This window comes from Chelon labrosus (genome assembly GCF_963514085.1).
Source record: "Chelon labrosus genome assembly, chromosome: 5".
Lineage (NCBI taxonomy): Eukaryota > Metazoa > Chordata > Actinopteri > Mugiliformes > Mugilidae > Chelon > Chelon labrosus.
Genome location: NC_140341.1, coordinates 9,176,256 through 9,203,677, shown reverse-complemented (window position 1 = coordinate 9,203,677; position 27,422 = coordinate 9,176,256). Strand labels below are relative to the sequence as shown.

The 27,422-nt window shown below is 43.6% G+C and overlaps 1 protein-coding gene across 1 annotated transcript in view; it reads right to left on the bottom strand.

The window, feature by feature from the left end:
- Positions 1-1,513: 1,513 nt before the first annotated feature.
- The window catches only part of klf7b (Kruppel like factor 7b), a 70,741-nt gene continuing 44,832 nt past the window's right edge, over positions 1,514-27,422 (bottom strand). Inside the window, exons 2-4 of the mRNA XM_084545026.1 lie at positions 20,347-20,998; positions 11,543-11,666; positions 1,514-1,610 (exon numbers count right to left, since the gene is read on the bottom strand). Coding sequence (XP_084401152.1) covers positions 1,559-1,610; positions 11,543-11,666; positions 20,347-20,998 — 828 coding nt within the window. The 3' untranslated portion in view covers positions 1,514-1,558. The remainder of the gene's footprint in view (positions 1,611-11,542; positions 11,667-20,346; positions 20,999-27,422) is intronic.

The following is a 27,422-nucleotide window of genomic DNA, read 5'->3' as shown; positions in this document are numbered from 1 at the left end:
CCGCGTCTGTTCATGATCGCCACGAGAAGGTCGGTTGGCGTTTTCAGTCCCACGTGAATAGCCAAAAAAGCTGCTATTCGGCGTTCGGTCTTGCCCTGCGGTGCTGCCAGGCGGATCCCAGAGAGTCTGTGAAAGCACTCGGGATGATTTTCAGAATCAAAAAACCACACAGAAAAAAATAACAAAAAAACTAACAAAAAAACTCGAACCAGATAGCAGGTTTCCAGGTTTTAGCGAGTCCTCTGCTTGACTGGACCACATGAGGTCTTACCAGGGTTTTTTTTTTTTTGTTTCTCAGCTGCAGTGAGTCGCAGGGCAGAAAGAGCTGCACAAAAGACCTCTCTGCTTCCTGCTTTTATTTTAGTCCAAAAAAAAAAAACATGTACAGAGTTGATTCTGCTTTTTTTTTTGTTCATCCGCTGGTTGCTCGCAGACTGCAGATGCAGAGTCGGCGCACATGGGGATTAAAAGACCAACAACGCTCTCTCCTCCTCATCCCACACATTCTGTTGAAGTCATCTTGGATTTTTAAGTTTTTTTTTTTCCTCAAACACATTTCAGTGAGTCTAAAGACGTTTTCTCCAAGAGAGAAAAGAACAAAGTGTCATTTCTTTTTTTCTTTTTTTTAATAACAACAATAAGAAGAATTATCGTCCTCTAAGTAGAAAAAAAGGGAAGAAAGTGTCGCTGCGCATTTCTGTCAGATGGCCCGCGGAGGCGGCAGGCGTCTCAGTGAAGGTGAGAGATGCAAACACCCACTGGAGGAGAGCCTGAGAGCTGCAGCAGCACCCGCTGAACCAAAAGTCCCAAGGGTGCACCCAGTGTCCGAGCCCCGGGTTTCGATTGTCAGCCATGCTAGGAGTCAATCCGTACAGTCTCTCTCCTGCAGATTTGGCATTGTTGTTTTCTTCACATAGATTACTGAAGCTGACTGCGGCAGGTGATGGTTTCTTGTGATCCGTGTGTATGAGAAACACCAACAGCAAAAGAAAGGAAGCTGAGTATTGGATTTCAAAAGCCGGTAAAGCACTAACAGCTGACTATATGGATATTTAAAGTTGTCCTCATTCAAAGTGACCCGATAAGTTTTAAACACACTGTATACAGAGAAAGAAAGAAAGAAAGAAAGAAAGGCGGCGTAATGTTTCATCAAGCGAGTTGAGTAAAAGTTGGCAGTGTCCGAGCCCCCAGTGCTGCATGAGAGAGCGGCTGGGGTTCACCGGGATGATGCATCCAAAAACGGGTGTTTGTGTGTGTGTTTGTGTGAAGTGTTCTCTATTGCGAATGTGAGCGTGTAATTTTAAAGAAAAACAACAATCTAGCTACTCCTCGTCTTCCTCCAGGTCCCCGTCTCCGATGGCCGTTGTATGTGAGCCAGATGGTTTTCAGATGGGGTGAACGAGGCGGGGCGGTTGGTAGCTTCACTGCCCATCCCTCTCTCCTCCTCCTCCTCCTCCTCCTCCTCCTCCTCCTCTTATCTCTCCTCCTCCTCCTCCTACTACTACTACTCTTCCTCCTCTTCTTGCTCCTCCTCTCCCACTCCTTTCCTCCGTGCCCCTCAGATGTGCCTCTTCATGTGCAGGGCCAGGTGGTCCGACCGAGAGAAACACCTGCAGAAAAAAACAGAAAAAACATGTCATAAATATTCAATTACCACATATATATATCTGAAAAATAAATACAGTATATGAGAATTATATCACAGCAGAATATGCAGAATTTAAAGAGGATTTAACGAATACATGTAAATTTATGTAAGCTCTTGTCTAAAGAATAAAAGAGGCAAGAATTTACATAAATAACAAATGTAAAGACGTACACAGGGGCAATTAGTCCCATTTCATAGGAGATTTGCACAAAATAACCATAATATTACAAGGCTGGCAAGTGTTGTTGCTTGATGCTGCCGGCCTCTGTGTATTAGCTGAGAATGTGACACAGTCTCAGCCCCCTGAAATACCCACTGGCTCTGTGTAATTTATGGGAAATCTCCATAATCCCAGGCTCCTTGAACTCCCCACCGGCAATGTGTATTTGCTGGAAATGCTCCACACTTCCAGACTAAACATTGTCTCTATGTGTGTGTGTGTGTGTTTGCTGAGGATGCTCCACACTGCGAGGCCAACTGAAGTATCCACGGGCTCTGTGTAGCTGTTAGAATAACATGTCTATATTTGGCAGACCGAATGATCCATCATGCAATGAGGTGTATTTTTTTAATTGAAACATAAGAGAAAATTGGTGCAGCATTTGAAGAGTTCTTCGGCGCTCTATAGATGCAGAGCTGGCATTTTGTTTTTAACATGCGCTACACAGTACCTAATCTTCGCCATAAACTAGCCAATGGCGAACATCTTGCAATATCTGAACATAGCATAATTTGCAACCCTGAGTGCATTTAAAGGGGAACTACCGTTTTTAACAACCTGGACCTTATTTCTGGCATAAAATATGATTGTTTACTCACCCATATAACTTTGGTGTCATTTGGAATCGTTCGGATGACATTTAGATCCGTGTATATCCATATAGTGGGAGTGAATGGGGCACCGAAACGCAGCCTCTAAACAAAGCATCATCTGCCGCGAAACTCGTTCATTTCACCAATATTTTGTTATGATACGCTAATGCTATTCCCCGTTGAGTCCAGAGTTACCTGTTATCTATTCGCGGACATGCAGCGGTTTGTTGTTCTTTGGCCAGCTGTTCCTCTCCTTTCAACCAGCTCCTCATCCGCATACTCTGGCTCAAAATGGTAAGGACATCCATCATCAACATAGGTGTCCACAACCTCGGAATCGTAAAAATATTCAGTAATGTTGCAAAAAACTAGCAGTAGCAAATCACAGGTAAACGTGCGGGGTGCGCGTGGCACTCAGAGATGGTCAGAGGTTAGTAGGTCAATCTACAGACCCCAGATGATGATAACAGGTAACTCCGGCCTCAACGGGGAATAGCACTAGCGTATCATAACAAAATATTGGTGAAATGAACGAGTTTTGCAGCAGATAATGTGTTATTTAGATGCTGCGTTTCGGTGCCCCAGCCACTCCCACTATACGGATATGCGTTGATCTAAATATCGTTCAAACGACTCCAAATGACGCCAAAGTTATATGGGTGAGTAAACAATTGTATTTTATGCCAGAAATAAGGTCCAGGTTGTAAAAAAAATGTAATTCCCCTTTAAGGCTCATTTATAGTACCGCGGGACATAGATGCCGTAACTTACGAACGTAGCCTACACCGGTACCAAGCCATTTATACTTGTGCCTCGTAAGTCTGGCTCGCTCTGTAAAAACACCTCCCAGACACTAGTCGGCGCTGTGTCTTTTTTGCCGGTCGGGTTTATTTTTGTTTCTACATCCTGGTTCACATTTGACAATGGCGACTTTTGCCAAAATTTCGCCGAACATGCTCCGTGAAGTGGCCCCGTAGGATCGTCGGGGGCTGGAAAAAATAAATAAGTAAGTAAGTGAAGAGTATAATTCAACATTTGTTTGTAACTTGTGGAAGTAGGGCAAAACGCGAGTGAGTCTGGCTACTACTTTAGCATTAATGAAAAACAAATTGACTCCTCACAATCCTCTGCATCAGTTCATTTCACAGGTGAAACCAATCCAGAATAAAGAGCAGTGGAACCGGGGTTGATAATGTGTGATTTACAATTACACAATTCCGACAGACCGAACAAAGTAGCCAGAAAGCGAGCTCACTTCTTAACACACAAATCTAGTGACATAGAATTACAAGGAGTTCAAACCATTTCATTTGAAATCTACACTGAGTTTAAGCTGTCTTGCTTCATTATGCCACACCAGAGAAACCCAGATATAAAGACGAATACAGGCCAACTCAGCCTCGGTGATTTCTTAAATACGGCCCAAACGGCGCCATAAATCACAGCCAGACCTCCACGGCTCCGCAGTCAGTCCTCCAGCTCAGAGTAAAATACTACTGTAGAAACTAATTAGATATGCATCGTGAGCACGGACACTGATGCAGGCAGGCTGGCAGTGCTTCCTAATGCCGGGCCATTTAACTCAGGACCGGCCGCACCTGATGCGAGAGAGACATAAAAACCAGGTGCCGGTGACGATTGTGATATACGATATAAGATTCGCAGTACGTCACAAGCATTTTCATTTTATCACTTTATTAATTGTGGGGACATTAAAGCTGAACATCCACAATAAAATGAATCACAAAATGATACGACCGACGGAGAGGCAAAACAAAATGTGAGCGAGACTAAAATGAGAAATTAAAAATTCAATTTGCCAGAGGCTTTATTCATTATTAATTTGTCAGGCCTATTCTGTGTGTGTGTTTGAGTCTGTGTGTGTGTGTGTGTGTGTGTTTAGGCAGGCTGTTGTTCAATCCAGATACAAGCAGACGCCGAAAGAGCCAGAGACTCAATAGTTTGTCATTCTGCAGCAGAGGCTTTTGTTTCCACCGTGATTCATTCTCTACGGATCCTGCAGGAAAAATCACTAATGGAAAGCGCAGTAAATTGAAACGAGAAGCCAGCTGAAAATTTAAAAAAGAATCCAGTCTCACACATTCAAATGAGAGCCGATGAGCTTAAAGCACAACCCTGACCAGACGACTGCATATTTATAACTTGTGAAAGTTAAGTCCTTTCATAAAGCTGCAAGATTTGCATGTGTGAACATATATTAATGTTTAAACCAAAGACTTGAAACGGCAAATCTCCCTCTTGAGCACATCATACTTTTTTAAAAAAAAAATACACTGTGCTGCTACAGGATTTGATGGTAAAGAAATGAAGTTCAATCAGGGACACTACCTTTATCTTCACTCATTCACAACTCTTCCTGTTCTCTCTTCTCAACAGAACACAAGAACTTGCAGCTTATACGTTCAGATTTTGCCATGATCTCAATCAACCAATCTTGTGTTCTCCATCCAGATCACCAGAACTTTCTTCTTCGTCTCATCACCACCACCAGTCCAGTCTCTAGAACCAGAGGTTTTTCCTATGCTATTCATGGCCTTATGCTACGTTCAAACAGGAAGCGACAAAACAGCGGTCGGTTGCATTGTTGGCGATTTGCCGTTGGAAGTTTTGCTCGGGTGATCGTTGACTTGTTATATGTCAAAAATGAACAGGTGAAACAAATACGTAAAATGAGTTGACACGTCAACTTGTCATTGGAGCGATGAAAAAAATAAAAACCACCTCGACTCCGATTGTTAGCCGTTAGCGCATCGCTCCATATAGCTATCCAATTTCCATTGAAAACCCCCTAAAAAACAAAAAAAACAATGTCCTCCTAAAATATAATGACACCAAGATTGGGTCTAATCGCCAAAGAATATCACTTTTCTCTTACTGTGCATGTTACTGAATAAAACCATTACTGTTTACTCGAAATAAAGTTTAACCTGTTTGAAATTACAATAGCATGATGTTTAAGAGAGACTGAACTCTACATCTAAACATCTAGCCTCCATTATTCTCCATTACTTTCAGACACACTCATGTTTAACTGTTTACCTTAACAAACTTAACCACTAAACCTGTGACAACAAAATTAAGAATGTATTTTTTTTTTCATACCAGTGTAACTGATCATACATTAGCCCCAGCTAATGGGTACAGTTGATATTTCTCAGCCACATTTGAAAACCTGTAAATCTCTGCACTAGCATTGTAGGCCGTGTAGAGGATTCACTTTATTTGCTATCTGTCGCCAAACCACAAAGACGTGTTGGGATAAGCTGTTGAAACAAAGACATCTAAAAACTTTGTTGGTATTAAATTTTGACAAGTGAATAAACACAACTAAAAATCTAAATGCGGTTTCTGCTGTTTTAACGTTTCAGTGCGGATGCTTTAATTCACTCTTACAGCGAGTTACCCACTCTATGCACACACACCTGTGAGTGCGTGTGTCTATGCGTGTGTGTGTGTAACCGGACAGATGGCCTAACCAGTTACTGTGTCACCACTGGGAGGGGGGGACGGAGCAGCCAAACCAGCTGGTAAGTCCCTCCTCCCCGGTGTACACACACACACACCTCCTTCTTATCCTCCACTTTTCCCCTCTAAAAACTCTCCCTTCTCCTCCTCCTCCTCCTCCTCCTCCTCCTCACTTCTTTTATTGTCCTCATCCTCCTCCTTCCAGCTCCATGGAAACATCAGGGGGTCCCCGCTTGATTAGGCAGGATTAATAACAGACTGTGTGTGTGTGTGTGTGTGTGTTTCCCCAGGAGAAATTGTGTCACATTGGACAGTCCAGCTAATGTTAACCTCTCCATGGCTGCCACTTTTTGGCCATTCTAATGGTAATAATCGGCTCCACCTACCACAGATGTGTGCATGTGTTTGTGCGTATTAATCTGTATGAATTTATCCACTACTGTACAAACCAAGATGCACCCTGGCTATTTGAAACACGTTTCTATCCACCATGTGGTTTGAGCGCCCATAGAACAAGGTTCATGAAAACCCTGAATGTCTGCAACAAATTTAATGAGATAAGTGTTCTTGAGACACTTCAGTTTGAATCACAAATGTCAAAAAGCACTGGCACCAAGCGGAAATGTCAGGAGATCTCTTGAGGGAATCATCTTCTGAGGACCATGGCTTCTGAGACATTTTAGACTGTAAGTGGTTGACCAACACTACAATATCCTAGAGATGATTTTCTACTGAAGGTTAAAACAGTAACAGATAAAGGTCCAACTTGGGGGTGTATTTCATTAAAAGAGAAACTAAAAAGGGGACAGGTGAGACATGGCGAGTTCTGCAGCTGGGAAGTGGTCGTCTAAGGCCTCTGCAACAACACCTTTTATTCGCATCTCCTCAGGTGTGGCTGGTTAAGGTGATTAAGCGCAAACCCTACCACTGCAAGACCAGAGGTGGAGGTGCAGAGGGGCGTAACACTATTTTAAACTTTAAGCACTGAAAGAGAAATGAACTATAGTGGAGGACAAACTGAAACTTAGATGCCCACAACGATGAAAAGATGAGGGATCACCACAGTTTGACATTAAATCCTGAATGTCTGCGGCAGTTTTAATGAGTTCAACCCCTTAAGACACTTTATTTAGAATCAAGACATGTCAACAAGCACCGGAAAGACCAAGAGGAAAGGTCAGGAGATCTCTGAAGTCTTTAGGGATTCATCTTCTGAGGACCATCAATGAATAAAATGGAACATTTTAGTCTAAAGTCATGGACCAACACTACAATTTCTAGTTGTATCTAGTCAAGGTTTAAGCATCTCAACATCAAAACAACAAAAAGAACAACAAGACAACAAGAAGTACAACTCTGAGATGCTGAATTACAGCTACCGGATAATTCATGAACTGAAACTAAACGCTTCTCATATTTAATCCTTCAAAACACTGTACTATAATCTATCAGTAGGGCTACATTGTATATTGAAGATGATAGACTACAGGTCAAATGGAAGCTGTAATAAAATCAGAATGCTTTTTAGATGTAACTGGGAACTAGGTTTCAATTTGATCAAGCATCTGAGGGATCCATCATCTATAACCGCTTATCCCAAATACAGTAATGAGGTTTAGAGCCTGGGACAAGAGGGATATGCTGAAAAAACAAGTCAGCTCCAAGGAGGCCTCATCTCTGACTTATAGCTTGCTTCTACCATCCCTGATTCGACGGGTCACCTTCGGAGGTCTTATGGTGTCCACGAAATGGAGTGTCAGAGCTAATTCAGCAGGTGATTTAGCAAGTTGTGGCTAATCGTATATTTCTGAAAAACCCCTTGAGAGTTATGTCTGTGAAGGTTCTCAGTCATCCAGGTCATGGTAAATCCAAAAACGTTAAAGAAAGGCAACTGGATGATCAGAAACCTGCTTGACTAGTGTCCGTTAATGACCAGGGATACCTTTGATAGTTGGAGTTCACTTGTCTTAATATGGGCACAGGAGGGAAGAGTTTCATCAAATGCCACTGTCAGTGCGGCGCATGGGACATTTGAAGAAGCCGCGGACTTGGATCAGGCCTTTTTTAAGAGCCCGAGGTAGGCAGCCGTGTTTACAGTTGAATCAGCTTATGTCTAGGCCTTTGTGTATCCAAACGTGCTTGTTACGTCTGGATATTTGAATCTTCATGTGAGTCAATATGACTTTGCATTTTAACGTCACTGTGCTCGACTTGTTTGCACATTTGTGCGTCTGCCAAAAAGGAGCTAATGCAGTCCCAGCTCTTAGTCTGGATTAGAAGCTTCCAGCAGGTTTCTTGGGGGGTGAGTGGGGGGTTTATTTCTAAAACCCTAACTAGAGGGAACCACCAACAGCCAATTACACTGTCTCTAGGGCAAAAGTTTTTTGTGTGTGTGTGTGTGTGTGGTGTTCTTCTGAGAGGTAGCGCCGACACTCACACACATATACAGAGAGAGCGTATGTAGAGCTGGCATCTGGTGCCACTCAATTAGCTGCGACCTGCTTGCCAATAGCCAGAATCCATTTAACTGCCAGCGCAGGAGCATGAGTAAGCACACACACACACACACACACACACATAAAACACCAACTCTCTGCCTACCTCGAGGACCAAACACCAAACAGTGACTCTCAACAGACTCACAAACACCATCCCTGGCTTTCGTCTAGCAGAAGATTTAGTTTTGGCTTTGGTTTCAAGGCCCATCCACATGAGAAAGAAATTTGTTTGTCACTTTGTAGCTGACAGTTGGTCGCTAATGGACGTTCCAGGCTTTGGTGACCCTCTTGTCGTTGTTCCACCCCAAAACCTAAAAATACTGCTCACGTATGGAGACAGCCAGGCCCTCTTGCTGTCACGGCTCCCTGTTTGCAAAAGAAAACAACAACGCCACCGCTTCATTTTGGTTTACCCGACGGTCCAAGCCCAATATCACCATGGTGAATTTTATTGGCAGGAACCAAAGTAGACAACAATGCTTCTTTGTGGTTTGTGGATCTTCGTGTTCGAGTCATATGTAAGTCAATGGTATCAACCCCCCCCCATTTGTTGTCACGTCAGTTGCACTGACTCAAAATTAAGATTAGTTCAAATTGGTACCTCCAAAATTTAGGTCATTGAGGACTTTTCTTGCTACAACTCGCTGAATTTCCTTAATATCACTTGGTCTCTTGTTACCAAATCACTGGCCTGCCGAAAGACCGACACCTCTCCATCTGCTTGTCCTTGGCTGGACTAGAAATAGACACAATGCTGCATGATGTGTTGATGCAAAATCTTTTACCACCAACCAGATTGCATGAATTGAAGGTCAATAATAATGCAGTCTGAAACATTTACCCCACACAGATTCACCTGGTTGTCCCATGCGGTGAGTTCATTAGGGACAATCTAAATTTAAGATTATAACATTCCTTATCATTAAATTTGCTAAACCCTAAGCAACAGCCTTGAATCTTTATCATCCCGCCAGATAAGAACTCGCCTGAGCGCTTCCTGCACACGGCTGCTTTTCTTAAAATGCTCACGCGCCTTCAAAACGTCAAACTGACTCGCTCGCAGTATTTCGTCTCTTTATTTTTGTTTTTTGTGTAAGGGATTTTCTTTGTGCATAAGAAGAGAGGGAGAGTGAAATTTGTTGCAGATTATTACACAGTCTGGAAGCCGCACGAGATTCATGTAGAACGAGGCAGGATGAAAAAGAAAATGCTGTTTTATTTATCATTTGTCAGACTCAGTGACTGACTCCCTGCTGTTCTGGATGCATTACTAAGCAATGTTCAGAGATAATTCTGGTCGGGAAAGAAATTGTTGTGCTGTGATGTCGTGGCCAACTGTTCCCATCACTCCACTGGTTTAATGGAGAAGGATGAGGAAATTATAGAGAAAACAAACGATTTGCAAGATTATTTGTTGTTTTACCAGTTGTCAGTTTGACCATTTTGTTTTAAATCTTCTGAGCGTTCAGTGAGGTAACCCCCTGATGTATTTAGCCTAGCTTAGCACAAAGGAGGCTAGCCTAGACTTTCAAAGATGCCTTCCTAGACTGCCTTATTTTTGGAGCCATTTGAGGAACAGCCAGTCCTGAACCCTACATAAAGTTGCCTCTCTGGCTTCAAAAACATCTGTAACTGGAAGAAACCCAGGTGATTTGGCTAGCTTAGTAGCTAGCAACAGATATACTGTACGTAATACAAACTCAACAGGCCAGCACTGGAGCTAGTAGGACTAGCTTGCAAGATAAGGCAGCTATTAGGGGACGTAATCACTTGTGACAAAGGCAAGTAGTTTTCTGTAGCTTCTAGCTTTATTACCAAGGTTTCAACATTTCTAAAACTACAATCCAACGTCACATCTTCTTACTGTGAGAACTTTTTAAGCAACCTATGACCCATGACCCAAAACCTGTGCCTAATTAGCTTCAGTGTATATATAGTCTTCTATTTCCCCTTGTCAAGTCATCTGTTGAGTAACCTGTTTATTTTCCAGTTGTTCGAAGCTGTTTCCCCTGGCTCTGTGTCACTTGGTTTTTGTTTTTGTTTTGGAATACCCTGTTGCTCTTTGATTGAATCTTGCCTTTTGTTGGACTTGTTAAACCTGCTTATCTCCGCAGCACCTCCCCCTCATCATTACATTTCCTTTGAGTTGCTCATCCTGCTTCTGCAGACTGTGTCTTGCACTTGGGTCCTACCTCCTTGCTACGTATCGTGACATTATGTTTACGTTTATGAAGAAAAGTCCACATGAATGACCTCTTTTGTTCTATTTACAACCTCGAGTGAAAAATTTGGGTAAGGTCTGAGTTCTTGACTTGTGTTGTGCTTACCGGCAGTTTTCAGAAATGACAAACGTTCACGTTCCCAATGGCTTAGACCTTTCATCACGCCTTTACATTTTTTCACCTTAGTTTGCTAAGCCTCGGTGGCTTCTAGACGCCAGCAGTTGCCTAGAAACATCATTCTTATGACTTACGGCTGATTCAACCAACTGAATAACCAAAATAAGTCAAGTATTATGTGTATGGGTACATTCGTACGATGTGGCGTTCCCTGTCCCAAATTCCCAAATTTGAAAGCAAGAGAAAGTACATATGTACTCAACTGAAGACATATCTGCAATTTACAACATCTTATCTTTTGGAGTTGTAGTTGGCCAATAAATGGTAGAAAATAGGAAGTGGCAAGGGGCACCTTTAGTTATTTTCTAAAAAGTTCATTATGTAACTGAAAAACAACAAATTACAGGGTCATTTTGACTTGTCAGGGCAGCAGAAGCACTTGTGTTGCTTAACAATAGCTTTGTTTAATCCAAGAATCACTAAAAACCAACAAACATGTTACCTTAATTTATCATTTGATCCTGTGCTTTCCTTGTGTCATAAAATCAAAAATATCTTCCGTGAAGGATTTGTCACTGAAAATAGTTATGCTATGCAAGTGTCTGTGCCCTGTATATTTACATGAAGGTATTTTAGATTTGTAGACTTGCCTGGATTGTGTGTGTCCATTCCATGAAAGAGGGGGAAGGGAGGAATGTCCTTCTAACATAAATTGCACTGTGTATTTTGTTTGTACATGAGGAAGCCTGCGTGTTTACCTGTCGCAGTGGTTGCACTTGAATGGCTTCGCTCCGGTGTGTTTGCGGTAGTGTCGTGTCAACTCGTCGCTGCGGGCAAAGCGCCACTCGCAGCCCTCCCATGAACACTTATAGGGCTTCTCACCTGAGAGAGGAAGACGGAGCGAGAGAGAAAGAGAGTGAGAGAGAGAGAGAGAGAGAAAGAAAAAGGAGAAGGTGTCACATTTTATTATAATTTCTGCATCTAATTTCACACATCTAAACTACAGCTGTTCACTAATGAACAGGTTACCACCCCTGGCTTTTCCCAAAACGCACACACGGACACGCACAAACACACACACACACGGAGCCCAGGGGCCGGCCAGGCGGGCCAGTTTTAACACAACAGCCATTTCAATGAGCCAACACACTCAATTAGCTGTAAATGAAGTCTTTCAGCGGTGCGGTGTGTTAATTCATAATCCTAAATTCACCCTGAAATGAATCTCGTTTTGTTCCCTCTGTTACCACCCCACCTCCCCCCCACCCCCCCTCCAACGCCCACACGCACACATACACACCCCGAGGTGGGGGGATCTGAAATGTAAATGAAGTTTCATCCCCCGGTTCACCAGATGGGAGAAGAGATGGTCTATTGTTCTCAGCCTGTAGTTATCTCTCCATGATAGAAAGCCTTCCAGCTGTGTGTGTGTGTGTGTAGTGTGCAGTGTGTAGGAGCAGACTGTCTTCAGATGGGACCTGATGATGTCTCACTGTGTAAATGCTTGTATGAGAGAGTGTTTTTTTTCTTGCTCTGTGTGTGTGTGTGTGTCGAGTTAGGAGATAAAGCAGCATATCTGACCTTCGATCAACACCAGACACCGAGTATGCCGGGGCGAACAATCATAGAGAGTAAAGTCCGCCCCTTTTGGCTTCGTTAAAACTGAGCTTCGAACATCTACAATGTTAAACCGCTGTGGATTATATGTCACTCCGCAGCAATTTGTTGTATTTCATGCACAAATGTATTTCAGTGTCTCTGTTCCGTCCTTTGGGCAGACAAAGCCTTTTCCCGTTTTGCTAAATTCAACCTCCTGCAACAAAAAAGCCTTGAAATGTTTCTCCTCTGGCATGTCCCTCCCTAATTGTGCGTGTTGTTGCGAAGCTTCTTTCAATTTTGTTCATTTTGCTTCAAACCCTGAAGGCTGGCACTGGTTGAAAAAAAGCAGGGGGGGCCGTGTCGCTACAGGTATCAGCGGTGTTAAGATGGTCCAGGAAATCAAGGGTCCGACTGCTTATCAGCGTCTTCCAGAAACGTATGTGATTGCAAAGCACGTTTTTTTTTTTTTTACTGTGTGATTTTTGGTTGGTGGCAAAAGCTCGGCCAGGTTCAATATTTTTGTTGATGACCTTTTTTTTTTGTGTTTCAGAGCCCTCTGCCTCATTTAAATGAACAAGGACACGGCTCAGACGCCAGCCGAGTCGTTGTTTAATTCAATTTAATTCCAGACATTTTCAAAAAACGCAGACCTTTCTCTACCGCGTGCACCGTGTTGGAAAAAAAAAAAAAAAAAAACTGTCCCAACCTAATTGCAGAACCCCGACTGTGTTTGCGTGTGAACTGGGGGGTGGTAACTATAATTGGGGCTCTTAATGACTCTTAATGGGGAGTAATACAGCAGCTTACAGTCAGTTAGCCAGATGTCCCGGCAGCCCCTCCACTCCCATCACAGCGCACACCAATCTTCTTAAGGAGACAAACACAAACACGCACCAATTCAGAGCTAAGTGGACGTAATGTGGAATCATTGCGAGGCGGTGGCGATAGACGCGCGCCAGTTGTTTGCAGCATTCTTCACATCGAGTCAACGCAACGGAGATATAATGAACGGCAAATAAACGGAGAATGACGGAATTGTTCACAAGCTGGTTCCAGCTGGTGAACGCAACCTGGTGTCGTGCTCAATGATGCGGTCTCCCTGACTGGGAAACAAAAAAAATAATAATAATCAAGGCCAATCAGAAGTTTGTTGGCAGGATTATCAATTCAGTCATCATCCTCCTGTGCCAAAGCTGGAGAAGTGATGAAAAGCTGGAATTAGAATTGAGAAAAAAATAAATTATCCTAGCAGCCAATACCTCAGCTTCTGTGTTGATTGAAATTTTGTTTGCAAGGGACAATTGTGTCCTTGATTCTGATGTGCTAACAAAGCAGACAAACAGCAAAATGGTTGCATCACCAGGCTGTTATACCCTTTATACTGAGATTTGCATGTTGGAAAAAAAAAGTCCAAATGTCCAAAATTGCATGCAGACATATTGACAGCTGCCTTCGTCTTCCCTACTTCCAGCTATCCCTCTCTCCTCCGTGCTGCCGTCGTACGGCAACAGGAGTATGAAATGTGAGCCGGCTCTCACAAATGTCTCAATTCATCACCTTGAATGATCACGCCAGAGCAATCCAACCAGAAGAAAGCGCACCTTCACATGCCCTAGCATCTGAGGTGCAGAGCGAGCCCTGACAGCGAGGTGATGCAACGACGAGTAAAAGATGATGCGCTACGGGAGCATCCAAACGCCGAACGGTGCCCTCTTCCCCCTTTTTATTTCCCCACAGCCCGGGCGCCTCTTTTGATCGGGAGCCGTCCTCTCTCCGCAGACACAACACGACTGACAGACTGGCGGTGCTCTCGGACCAGATGAATTCCAGATCGCGAGCCGTGCCCTCCAGGATTTGCATATTCAAATGCTCCAGTCAAATCTCAGGCGGGCAGTGGCAGACGGGGATCCGGGGTTTTCGTTGCCGTCTCGCCCTTGTGAGTTTTTCTGGTCTGTTTGTGATCATTCCGGTCGACTGCAGCTTCTCTTACAGGTTCATCTATATTTCATTGCGGTTCATTATTTAGGGTTTCATCATCGTCAGAGTTTTTGTGACAATAAATGACAACACATTTCATGAGGAGTGACAATGACTCCACCGGTTGTACATTAAACTCTGTCAACTTCTACAATGTTAAGCTAGGTCCATATATTCCTTGGACAAAGACACATTCACGTTGGTGACCTCTGCCACATAAACAGGCCTGGACATCCAAGGAAGACAGCTGTGGTGGATGATCTCAGGATCTTCTCCATGGTAAAGACAAACCACTTCCCAACATCCATCCAAGCGAGGAACACTCTCCATGTGGCAGGCATATCATTAGTCTAATTCCTACACCTCCATCTGTGCACATGTTTGCGAAGAACATTCTCAAACCTCGAAACTTAACTTCGGAACGGGCAAATCTTTATTCTGAAGCTGTGGCGGGTGCACGTTTTTGCACCTGCACTCCGCTCTTCCTTCAGGGCCGACTTTACACCACCCACTTTTAAGAGATTTGACCAGACAGTTGCAGGCTTTTTGAGAAGGGTGATTTTTTCTGGCAGCGGTGCCCCGATTTGAAACTCAGCAACAACAACAACAACAACAACAAGTCTGTCAACGTGCAGAGCAAGCAGCACACACTATATGTCTTGGTATTCTCTTCCAATTCAGCCATGGTGTTCAAAATAGGTTAATAATGCTGCAAGAAACCAGTCAGCCCAAGACTTTTTCCAGCTTCTTTTGGTCAAAAAAAGACACAGGCTGCAAGTTAGTACCCTCATGCACCAACAAGAATATATTTGGGGGGGCTGCTACAGCAGGAGCAGCTGTAAAAAGAATCTGCACATGTGATTCTACTGCAGATTACTTCAAGCTCTGTAAAGAACCAAAGCAATCATCCATGTTTCGTTGGAGCCTCTGCATGTGTGGATCCTCCTACTCACTCCACAGAGTCCTCCTCGCCCAGGACTGAATATGGGACCAATACTCGCAACATACAATAGCGAAACCACTTGGCAGCTTATCCTCAAGGCTTGTTGGAGAAAAGCTACATTCTCAACCTGCACGTGTGTGAATGTGTTGTGTGTGTGTGTGTGCGTGTGATATGGGGGTAAGAGTGGGGGCCTCAGGTGCCAGACAGGCGGCCGTTTCACACCCGTCTTCTGTAATTGGCCAGAGCACCCCATCTTCCTTCAATAGGACCCCCCTCAAAGACACACACACACACACATGCACACGGCATTAGACATGGACACACACACACACACACACACACAGTGTCGGAGGAATGAAGCAAGGCCAGCTCGGGCCTGACGCCACAGCAACCATGACGCCAGCCAATTATAGCACGGCAAGGCAAGGATGCATGATAAAGTCACCTAGCAACTGAAAGAAAGAGAGAAGAGAGGGGGGGTGAGGGGTGCTGAGAGAGAGAGAGAGAGAGAGAGAGAGAGATTAACAGGCATGGACAATCCACCAGCCACCAACCAATTATGGAAGAGTGTGATGCAGTTGCTTGGCAACCCAAACTGGATGAGCAAATGGAAGAGAGAGAGAGTGAGAAAAAGAAAGAGGGAGTGCAGGTTGGAGGTGGGATTCAGTGGGTGTAGAGGAGTGTAGGGGTGCAGGTCTGGGGGGAGGTCGAGGGGTTAGACCGGGCTTTTTCCTGAATCCACACGCCTTCGGTGGTGTCCACGGAGGAAGGGGTCGAGGTCTCGGAAAGTCAGGCTGCGAGCTGGAGTGACCAGTGTACCAGTGTGTGGGCTGCGCTAGACGCTTTGCAAAGCACGAGTCAATATTTTTGGGGATTTTTATGCTTCTAGCAGATTTCTTAAAGCTTCCTTCAGTTACATGCATTGGGTTTTTGTCCAAAAGAAGGCGCTTTTTCAATATTTTAATTTCCAAGACGGGTGATTTTTACAAATGTTAATTAGGACCTGATGTCAAAAACAATTAGCGCACCATGCGAAATGATTTCATTAAAAATGAATGGAAGCCACTAACTAAAAAAACTGAAATAAAAACTATACTAAAAAAGTAAACTATGCATGATTTGTAGTAAATGAACAGCTAATTAACAGAAAATAAAGGACTGTAGTAATGTAATCAGAACGGTGGCTTTTGTGTTAATCAGCAGTGACTTCAGCAGCAAGCTACACATTTCTTTTCGCAAAAACTTAATGTCTGAGGGCACGTTATAATGTCAACCATTAACACCGTGGACCGGCGCCTTCTGCTTCGAAAAGGTTGAGAGGCTCGACGAGCTTACGGTTCTTTAAAATGCCGCACCGGGAAGACGCGCCTTCGGTTTGTGTGGACGTGGTTTAGGCATTCACACAAATTCGGCCTTTGTCTTCTACAAGGACACTCTTTTCTGCACAGTTTTTCTGCCTTCTGTGTAGGTTTACGTACTTAGAGTCTGGTTTTTAGCAAAGCTGCGGCATTCATTTCAGATAATTTGTTGTTCTGTGAGATTATTATTAGAAAAATGGCTTTTTTTTCAGATTTACACTCAATTAGCTCTTTGTTGGAGCGGAAACATTGGAATTGTTTAGAATCATTAATCCTATACTGTGTTAGACACTTGTTATTTGGTCTTTTTTGCTTTACTCCCATTCGATTGTTGTTTTGTGGTCATTAAAGCCGTTCAGCTGCGACACATGTCATAAGATGTCTAAAGTCTAAAGCTGTCCCGACAAAGTGTACACCCCATACAGAGTATTTACCCCGGTGTCTTTTTTTGTAATTGTACCCGAGCGCGCCCGAGCACCTCCCCGAATATGTTGGTGTAAGACTTCTGAAAGATGAGCGCTCCTTCCAAAACAGCTCATCTATTTTGTTCCGCTATCTCGGGTGCCAAGTATATGTAGCAGAGTACATCATTTTGGACTCCGGCTTGAATAACAAGGAGGATACGCTTACCAGCTTTCTTCTGCTTTTAAGGATCCAAAGGAGTGATGGAAAACCAGAAAAAAAAAAAATTAAAAAAACGCCTGGCTCTGACTCAGAGCAGCTCTGACTGGGTACTTAGGAGATTTGCTGAATTAATTTGTGCATCTATTAATGTTGCAACTCATCCCTAATTGAGCATTTTCAGACATAAGAAAATCAACCTGACTTCACGCCACAGCTGCAGCCCGGGGAAATTGTTTTGGAATATGATTACTAACATAATGTGGAATTGCGGCACATGTACGGTATAGCCCCAGACAGACCTCCATATAATGATGCTTCTAATGGCCTCTGGTGTGCGAGTGTATTGACACTGTGCAGGCTTTCTGCTGCCGCTCCTCCCTGAAGTCTCCGCAACGTTAATCCCTCCCTACATGTATGTTCAATGATTTATGGTCATAATAACCCAAAAAGAGGATTAAGCTAATTAAACCACAGCGCTGCGCTTGTAATGAACACATCGGGAGGGAATACACCACCCCCACATTTATACCACACACACATATAGACACACAAAGAGCGAGGAAGCTGCAGTGTCTTCAGGGTAGCTTCTTTTTTTTTTTTCTCAGTGAATAATTCTGCCTCTTAAAGCTCCTCGTTGGTCGGCATGACTCGACTGTCGAATCATCAGAAGATTAAAGATACTGCAGCTGGCGGTCACGGTACCAGAAAACTAGCTGCTCCATTCTGGATTAGCTATAATAAAGCTGCAGCGGAGGCTTCCCCCAGCTATGCCAGGTGCTGCGCTGGAATGTAATGCTACACTTAAAGCCATGCAATGGTTGCCGGGATCATATAAGCCTGTAACACGCTGGATTAATGATGCCAAGGTTGCCTGTATTAATGCGGCGGAGGTCCGCGGGCTACGTGGCGAAACCGCGATCCCGGTGAAACCGCTAACGCTGGATGACGACAACTAGAGGCCATCTACGTATACCGTAAATGATGGAGCGGTTAAAGCTAAACCTGAGTAATGCTAGCTTCAGGTGGCGCACGTCTGCACGGGCCTCCAGCTGCAGATAAGCGATGGATTCAGCTTGAGTCGCTCGGATTTTTTGACTCCAGAACCGATTAATGGATTTCCGGGAACGCGCAAATCAGCGGTGTAGTGGTACCTGTCGCTTTTAAAAGGCGGCGATGTCGCTCTAGGTGGCAACTGTAAATCAAAACAACCGCCAGTGTGAATAACTGCTAAATCCATTTTCAGACAAAGAGCTCATAAAGGTTTTATTCTGTGGTATTTTCTTCGATATTGCTTACGAGCCAATGTGGTTTTCGGTTATCACACAGAACCACAAACTGAATAACAAAGCTACCGCCGTTAATTTTAATCAGACAAACTGTACTGACACAGCGGAGGTGCTGATACGGCCGTCTCTCAATCAGTGCAAGTAATGAGTGCCGTGATGTGAATAATGATAAAGTGTCTTTGTTGAATTTGAACCTACACAGTAGTTCAGATCCCTCAGACTCACAGATCTGGTCCTCAGTGTGACAAACAGAACAGACTCTTCCCTATTGAGTAAAATTCTCACCATCACTAAACTTTCAGTCATCGCAGTCTGCATTTGTCGAATCCATTTTTTTTTTTTTCCTCGTGTGTCCCCTTTATCAACCCGGAGCCCGTCTCCACATCCTGCTCCACAGAAAGCTCCCAGCTTCCTGCCCCTGGACACATTAGCCTGCTGCGTGTTCTGTCTGAGGGTCACTGAGAGGGCAGCTGTAGTAAGCAGCTAACGCTGCACGTCAGACCCAGTTGGACACGGCTGAATTCGCAGAGTCATTTACTACCGGTCTATCAATCATCAGGCAATTACCGAGGCAGGGCCTTTCAGCACTGAGCTGATATCAAGACTCAAATGAGTAATTCTGGAGGAAGCAGAAGAAGAGGAAAAAAGAAACCCTAATCTCTTTTAAAAACTCAAACGTCAGAAGTTTCTTTGCCAATTTCTCCAGTAATTAAACAACAAAATAATGAAGCATCTTTTGTCGAAGTAAAACCGCTGGGTTTCGTCCACAGCCTTAGTCACCGGCTCCAAGCTTGAGCACATTATTGATTTCAGGAGAAATAACTGGAAGTAACTGGAAGACGAAACAAACTTATCGTAAAATCGTAACCGGTGTCAAATCTAAAGTCTCGGACATCAGCAGACACTTGTTTCTCTGCAGATGCTCTGTCAGGCCTGTACTAACACTTCTCGCTTCGGGGACTTTAGCCCTCAGCATGAAACGCATAATCAGTTAGATTGAGGTCATGAGAACAGACATTATTTTGTTTGGCCAGAAAAGCAACAACGAAAAATCATTGTGTGACAGTGTGTGTGTGTGTGTGTGTGTGTGGGGGGGGATTTCTGTTGGGGGATTTCCCTGCTGCATTTGCACTTCGATTTGATTTCACTAAAAGTGATCAGGATTTTTTTCCGACCACATTTCTTCCTTGAAAACGATGGTTTCCCACTATCCTTCCAGTTTTTAATAATGCGCTGGACAGTTCTTAACCCAGTTTTAGTAGTTTCTTCAGTCTCCTTGGATGTTTTCTCTGCTTGATGCATGCCAATGGTTTGACCCTTCTCAAACAGACTAACATCTTTGCCACGACCACAGGATTTGTCTTTAGACATAGTTGATTAAGAAATGAGAAGCTACTCATTGCATCAGTTGGGGTTAAATAACTTGTTGCCAGCTGAAAGATAATCACCCATGCAGTAATTATCCAATAGGAGGTTTGTACCTGTTTGCTTAGTTAAATCCAGGTGCCGACTTCTTTTTTGGCCAGTCAGTGTATCAAATTGTTGCTTGCTTCCAATTGCAGAAAAGGGAAAGCTGCCTTGTATGTTCATGTATGAGAAGCAAACACTGTAGGTTTGTAATTAAAAAAATATCAAAATGCAAAGAAGAGTTTGCAAATGTGATCAAAATGGCCTCAGGTAGCGCTGTAATCCTACTATCACTGCGTCTTTTCAAATTCAAAGCCTCTTAATACACGTGTACTGAAGGTAATTCTTTACAGACTGTTGCATCTTACCTGTGTGGGTCCTCTGATGTGCCTTCAGATGGGAGCTCTTGGTGTAAACCTTCCTGCAGCCATTAAACTGGCACCGGTGGACTCTCTTCTTGTTCTCCGGTACGTCTCCTCCCACGCTTCCTCCACCTCCCTGCTCGCTGTCACTGAGGGCTCCTCCTCGGCTCGGAGGGGACGGTAGCGCTCGCGCCGCAACCAGCTTAGCCGCCCCTAATCCCACCTTCTTCGCCACCAGTTTGAGCGTTAACGTGCCGTCTGCCGTCGCAGTGAGTGTTTGTGTGGGTTTGACGAGGTGCCGGCCGAGCTCCGGTGACGACGGCGGCGTTAGGGATGTGACGGCAGCGCTAAGCTGCGCTGCGCTGACTCCTCCGAGGACTTGGTCCTTGGCTGTGAGGGTTTCGGTCCCAGCTGCCGCTTGGCTCTTGCTGGGGTTGGGAACCTGGAGGATTTTGGCCTGGACCTTCGGGAGGGTTACCAGTAGAGGAGGCGGGCTTGGCTGGTCGGGGAGGCTGGGGAGGAGGGGGTCCATCAGGTCCTCGTCGCTGTCCCCGCCCTGCATGAAGGCTGGCGTTAGGAGACAGTCCAGCTCCTCGTCAAAGAGCTCAGAGAGTCGTTTGGGTTCTGTTTGTAGGTAGCGCTCCAACTCTAGACATGTCTGCAAGACAAAAAAATGACAAACTGAAAAGGCGGGATCATATAAGCCTGTAACACAGGCAAACACATCAAAAATTGTCTATTGTCTACTCAATCTTCATTTGTTCAACAAGTCTCACTGCACCAGAACACAGCGTATATTGGCTGAGACCAACCACATTCGTAAAGGTTGTTCCTATGCCGGAAGAATTAGTCGTTATTGCTCAGTGTCCTTAAGAACTCCCTAAAATTGGCTTCCATAAGACCATAAGATAACCAAACATGGTTCAAATGAACATTTTCTGATATGGTAGGTCTGGTTAAGAGTAGGAAACTAAATTCTCATGGTCATAGTTGGAAAAGAAATATTTAGGCTTACTATGGTAAGTGGCAGGAAAACGCTAATCTCCCATTTCTCACAAAGTCACCCTGAGAGTTTTAGCAGAGGGATGCTAGTGTCCTGCTCCTTTTGCCTTTGGTACCGATTGAAAGAGGTTTGTCAGGAAGGGGTAAAATGATCACAACAACTAATGCACAACAAACTCTGCAGTCTTTCCTCATTCGATTTCTTTGCACATCTCTGTTGGTTTTCTTTCAAGAGACGAGGTTTACTAGTCTATTTAAATTCTGATACCCGCCGTAGGCTTATTTCTCTGCAGCTGTTGACCATGTCACCTGGCACGCGGCAGTCCTGAGAGAGGAAGGATTTAGTCTGTGATTGATTGCTACTGCCTGGCCGTGCTCTCCGGAGCCCTGAACTGTGGAAACCTTCCCTGTTTCCCCGCGCGCAACCAAATCAACCAGCCATGGAAGTTCATATCACGAGGTGGAAGAAGGTAGAGGGAGGTGAGACGACGGAGAGGAAATCAAACAAGGACAAATAATATTTCTGAAATGTGTTTTAAACAGCTTTAGTGATAGAAGCAGAGCAGCATCGCCAGAGTCACTGGTCTGTTGGTGCATTGGTCAAAAGCACCTGTCATATTACCTCAAGGCATCAGAGGCAGAAAGCCTCCAAACACTAACATGTTGTTATAACCTCACAGCCACGCTTCTCATCTCTAAACCTTTTCTAATTCCTGCTTCCTCTCAGTTACGCTTTCGAGATCTGTGTGGAAGTGTTTGTTCGATCTTCTCCTTTCTTTGATCTCTTCTTTCTGCGTCACTGGTATATATCGAAATTCTATCTGCTACATCAGGCATGAAAAAATAACGTCTGAGCCGGAGACGATCACGACCCGAAGAGGTAAAAGTTAAACTTGCGCACCTGTTTAATGCAGATGTAAACTAACAGCAACCTTTATTGAAAGGCAAGAGGAGGATAAAAAACGAGTACGCCTCATGAACCGATGAAACCAGATGTTAGATTATCAGATTCCAAGGCAGAAGACTGTTCAGAACAGGATAGGTTTGAGCTGGTGAGGTGAATGCTTTGTATTTTATGGGCTGATTTGTGGTTTTCACTTTCCTTTCCCAGATTGGTTTACGGCCCATCCCAGGACTTTTCAAATTTTTCGAGCATTATAGAAAAGTTTACGAGTGCCACCCACATGATGAGAGGTTTATCGAAGTCATAATGAATATTCAGAGTCTGGACGTATCTGCAGTAGATTACCAGGATTTTTGGCTGCAAAATGATTCTTCTCCAGGTTTATTACAGGAAAGAACATACGGTGTGATGTGGATAAGGACTTGACGTGGATGACCTTTACATGAAATTCATTTTGTACACTTGGAATCACTATGCAAAATAGTAGTCACATACCTATCAGGCATAACATTAAAACCACTGACAGGAGAAGTAAAAAACATTGACCATCTCTTGACAATACAGCGTTGTGCTGGGAAACTTTTGGACCTGGCATTCATTGGTGTAGCACCCACCTAGACCAGACCAGACCAGGCACCCCCACCCCATAGCAATGACACTCCTTGATGCCAGCAACAATCCCAAGCAGGATGCAACCCGACACAGGAGCACACACAAAAACGCTTTAGCAACAACTCAAGAAAACATGAAGAACAGCACAAGGTGTTGACCTGGCCTCCAGATTCACTAGATCCCAAACTGATCAAGTATCTGTGGGATGATCCACAGATGAGGCCCCTCAACCCCAACCCCAACCCATAGGACCCAAAGGCCCCCATTAACAACACTCTGTTACCAGACACCATGTCCATTCTCTGATGAGTCACAACTCTTTTGGAGGCACAAGGGAGACCTACACAATATTAGGAAGGTGGTCGTAATGTTATGTCTGATCGGTGAAACATATTGTCATGCCATTGTGCAATGAGTGATATTGTTACTGGATGGAGACAAAATGTTATCATAGTTCTGGTGAAAGATGTTTGGAACTAAGTTTTGGTTTGTGCCAGCTCTGGACCTCAGAAAACAAAGCTGCTGACCCTTGGCTTAAATTACCGTATGTACTGGAGTAAACAGTGTTTGCGTTGGTTCCCACAAGATCTTTGCTGTCATTGTTCGATCTCCGTTTGTTTTTGTCAAAAGACGACAGGTCATTCCCCAGCTCTGTCCACTCAGCACTTCCCTAAAGCTACCTGGCTCTGACACCGTCCTGCAGCTTAGTGCTGCATCCTCTTGGAAAATGAATTTCCCTGCCTTTGGCCAGAGGCCTTTGGCAGCTGACGGTTCTCATCCTGATCCCTTGGCTCCTTCCACCTCTGTCATCGGAGCAAATTACATCCACTATACAAATGTGTTTCTTCTTTCTTTTAGCTGCAGCTGGTTGACTCCGTCCATTCAGACAGGCCAGCTCTGGAGCTTTACTCCGCTCGGCCTCGGTGACGAGACAAACCAACACATTTAGTCTGAACATCTGTTGAGCGGTGATAAGCTGAACTTCCCTCTCCCTCTTCTTTCTCCCTTTCTTCTTCCCCTTTTAAAAGAATGCCTTTTTTTCCTAAGGATGTGCATTTGCATATGAATGCAAATCAAAGATGTTTCTTCGCGAGGGTTGTGCCGCGTCGCAAGGAAACTTGAAGATGATAAGCATGTACGTACAGACACAGTAACAACGTCTTTTGTAAAGCCGACACTAGTGCTGCGAGGAAAACCTTCTGGCCAGCCTTTTGTCCACAAACTTGCTTTGTTTTGTTAGTATTTGTGTTCCTTTTATTAGTTAATGCGTGTAATACAATACCTAGCCAAGCATGCTAAAGGGCGAGATATATATACGATATCGCTCTATAGAATTAGATTAGACACAGCTAATGCATGTCAAATAGCTGTCAGATTATCTGGAGTGAAAGCTGAGTGGAAAAATAAAATACAGCATGGCTGGAAAATAGAATAAGTGCAGCATTCATTGATCATATCGAGAAGCAGTAGGCAGCTGGACACGCTGAATGATCTGCAAAGAACAAGACAGTAACACAAATCCTTTTGAATGTAAGTCTTTGTAAAGTTTCAACTCCAGCTAAAGTTCAACAAGTGCAATTCATCGAATGGAATAACATTTGGTTCAGCTGCTGAGATATGGGTTATAAAACCAAAAATCCAAATAAAACCTCTAACATGGAGACAATTAAAGTTAACAGATGTTCGGATAACGATTTTGAAATTCATTTTGATGGCAGTTATGGTGACAAAAATACCAGTTTTTGACTTCGCTGATTTCTCCTGCATCTTGTCTGGGTCTATTGGCTATTTTTTTGTTTATTGTTTTCATTAAGGGAGACTTGCAAAGTAAGAACGTCATTGTATGAAACAGGTGGTTGAAACCGTTGTGCAAATGACAGTAAACGTATTGAACGTGGACTCTTAAGAGGAGACCACTGTTTCAAGATGACACCTCTGTGTAACCATAGAAACAGTAAATGGGCCTTGGGAATTCATTCCAGTAGATTTATGATAAAAAAAATATTTGAAAAGTTCATTTCATGTGCACTGTCACGGCTCCAGTTAACAAACACCTGTTATCACGTAACTAAAGCTGATGAAAGAAAGTTGTTCTATGCAATTGAACAATGAGACAACCTTGAGTATAGAGTATGTTTTAACAGATATGGCTACAGACTTGATGCCACATTGACTAGTAGTACCTTATTTGTCCTGTTGTTGATGAAAAAAACGACATAATTTGATCACATTAAGACAGCCTATGAGACAATCTTCCATTGTCTTCCATGTCCATCGTATAGTGCTCAGTTCCACGCTACATGTCAAGACTTAGTGTAGAGTAAATTTGATCTCATTTAAGGGTTAGGGTTAGGGTTAAGGTTGGTTAGGTTAATTATTTTGCCACCTTTTACAGAACTTTTTCTTGCAAATTATGATCAATTAATTACAAAAAATTAACACGTTAAACTGCCGGAGCTGTTAGCGCTAGCAGTCCCAGGACACGATGTGTTGGCAACCCAAACATTTTTATTTATTTATTTATTTATTTTTATCATTTAAAGTCAACACTGTTCTGAAAAAGTACTTAAAGTACTTAAAATGGTACTTTAACTTTAGGTCTGTTCATTTTTGGCCAGGAATTTTTTTCTTTCTTTTTCTACTGTTTTGAATTGAAATGCAATTAAATGCATTTTTCCAGATGTTAAGAGAGCTTGAGTTTACAATATTCATGTCTGTGTCTATTATTTGATTCAGTCGTCCACTAAAATCCATTTAAATTAAAAGAATTTGCTTTTTGGGGCAAATATTGTTATGCGATTAAAATGAGATTAATCGCGATTAATTAGTTACAAAGCCTCTAATTAATTAGATTAATTTTGTTTTAATCAGTCCCACCCCTAGCAATTATACCACCGGGTAACTTTGCCGATGCTGTCCTGATTTCACTTTCACTGTTACAGATTTAAAATGCAACTGTAAAGGTCCTCAAGATAAATACTTTGATTTATAATGTATGCACCTTTTCCCTAAATTAATTTTTTTTTCCCCCCTCTTGTTTGTTACTGGAGATGGTGGTTTCATCCTGAAGGATTCGAGCTGTTGCTGCATAAAGGAGGCAAGCAAAATGTTTCAAGGGATAAAAGAAAAGTTTTGCAAGAACATTTCTGCCTAAAATATTGTGCTCCCAATCCTCTCCAGGCCTCAGCAGAATTACATTTGGCTACAGCACCAGCATGTGTTACATACATTATTTATCATCTTCAGACACAACTGCAGCACTATGAATATTAGTCCTCTTTGATACAGTGAGTACAGTCCCTGTATGGGAGCGTGCTGCACCATTGTTTTAACTTGGACTAGAAATCTAAAATAGAAAGGTGTGTGTGTGTGTCTCCTGGCAGGGGCTGCGCCGATGCCGAGGACTGTGGGAGGTGGGCGGGGAGGACAGAGGGTAGAGGGAGCCCGAGGCTGTGCGAGAGAGGAGCGAGCGGCAGTCAAACCCACGGCCGGCAGCGAACGCACCGTCTCTGACATCACACGTATGACCTTCTTCTTCGTCTGTTTCTCCTACACACCATAAATATCAGGTAACAATGACATGTAGGGCCTGCAGCTTGTTAGTGTGTGTGTGTTTGTGTGTGTGTGTTACTGTGGTGTGCATGTGGCTGCTGGCTAACAGCTCAGACTGATAGCATGTGTAGGGCTCACCTCCTGTTCCCCTGCTCAGTCCCACACCATATGGGGAAAGGTCACATCGAATAACACACACACACACACACACACTGAATGGACATGAAACTCTCCTTGTTGAATCATCAGTACGAACAATGACACAGAGCTGGAGAAAATCTACTTCCCTGACTAAAAGTTAAACACCGAGAAAAAGTTTTAGGGCAGAATCCAACAAATTGCTGCAGATAAAAAAAAAAGAAGAATAAAAGCTTCAGATGTAAGGTTGAGATTGTGGATCAAATCTGCGTTCGCATTCTTTTAGCATGCGGTAAGACCAAGAAAACGTGTTGTTCTGAAACGAGGGGGCTTGTTTATTATACCCATTAATTCTAAGCAAGTGGGAATGTGTCCCAGATCTTCTACTTTCTGCTCCAACAGCAGCCGTGGCCAGGAGGAGTTATGTTTCCAGGTTGTCTGCTCCCACATCCATAAGTCCGTTCCAATCTTGCGAACGCAACTTCCCAAAAAAAAAAACCTCAAGGGACTTAATCCAGATTTGGCATAAACACTTGGACAAAGTGATCCACTCTTTCACAATTTGAGCCCCATCAATCCTGACATTGTCGTCTTGGAATATGCCCGTGGCATCAGGGAAGAAAAAATCCATTGATGGAATAACCTGGTCATTCAGTATATTCAGGTAGTCAGCTGACCTCATTCTTTGGGCAACATAATGTTGCTGAACCTAGACCTGAGCAACTGCAGCAACCCCAGATCATAGCACTGCCCCCACAGGCTTGTACAGTAGACACTAGGCATGATGGGTGCATCACTTCATTTGTCGCTTTTCTTACTCTGATGCACCTTCTCCACTGTCCCTCCAGTTTTTAATAATCTGTTGGACAGTTCT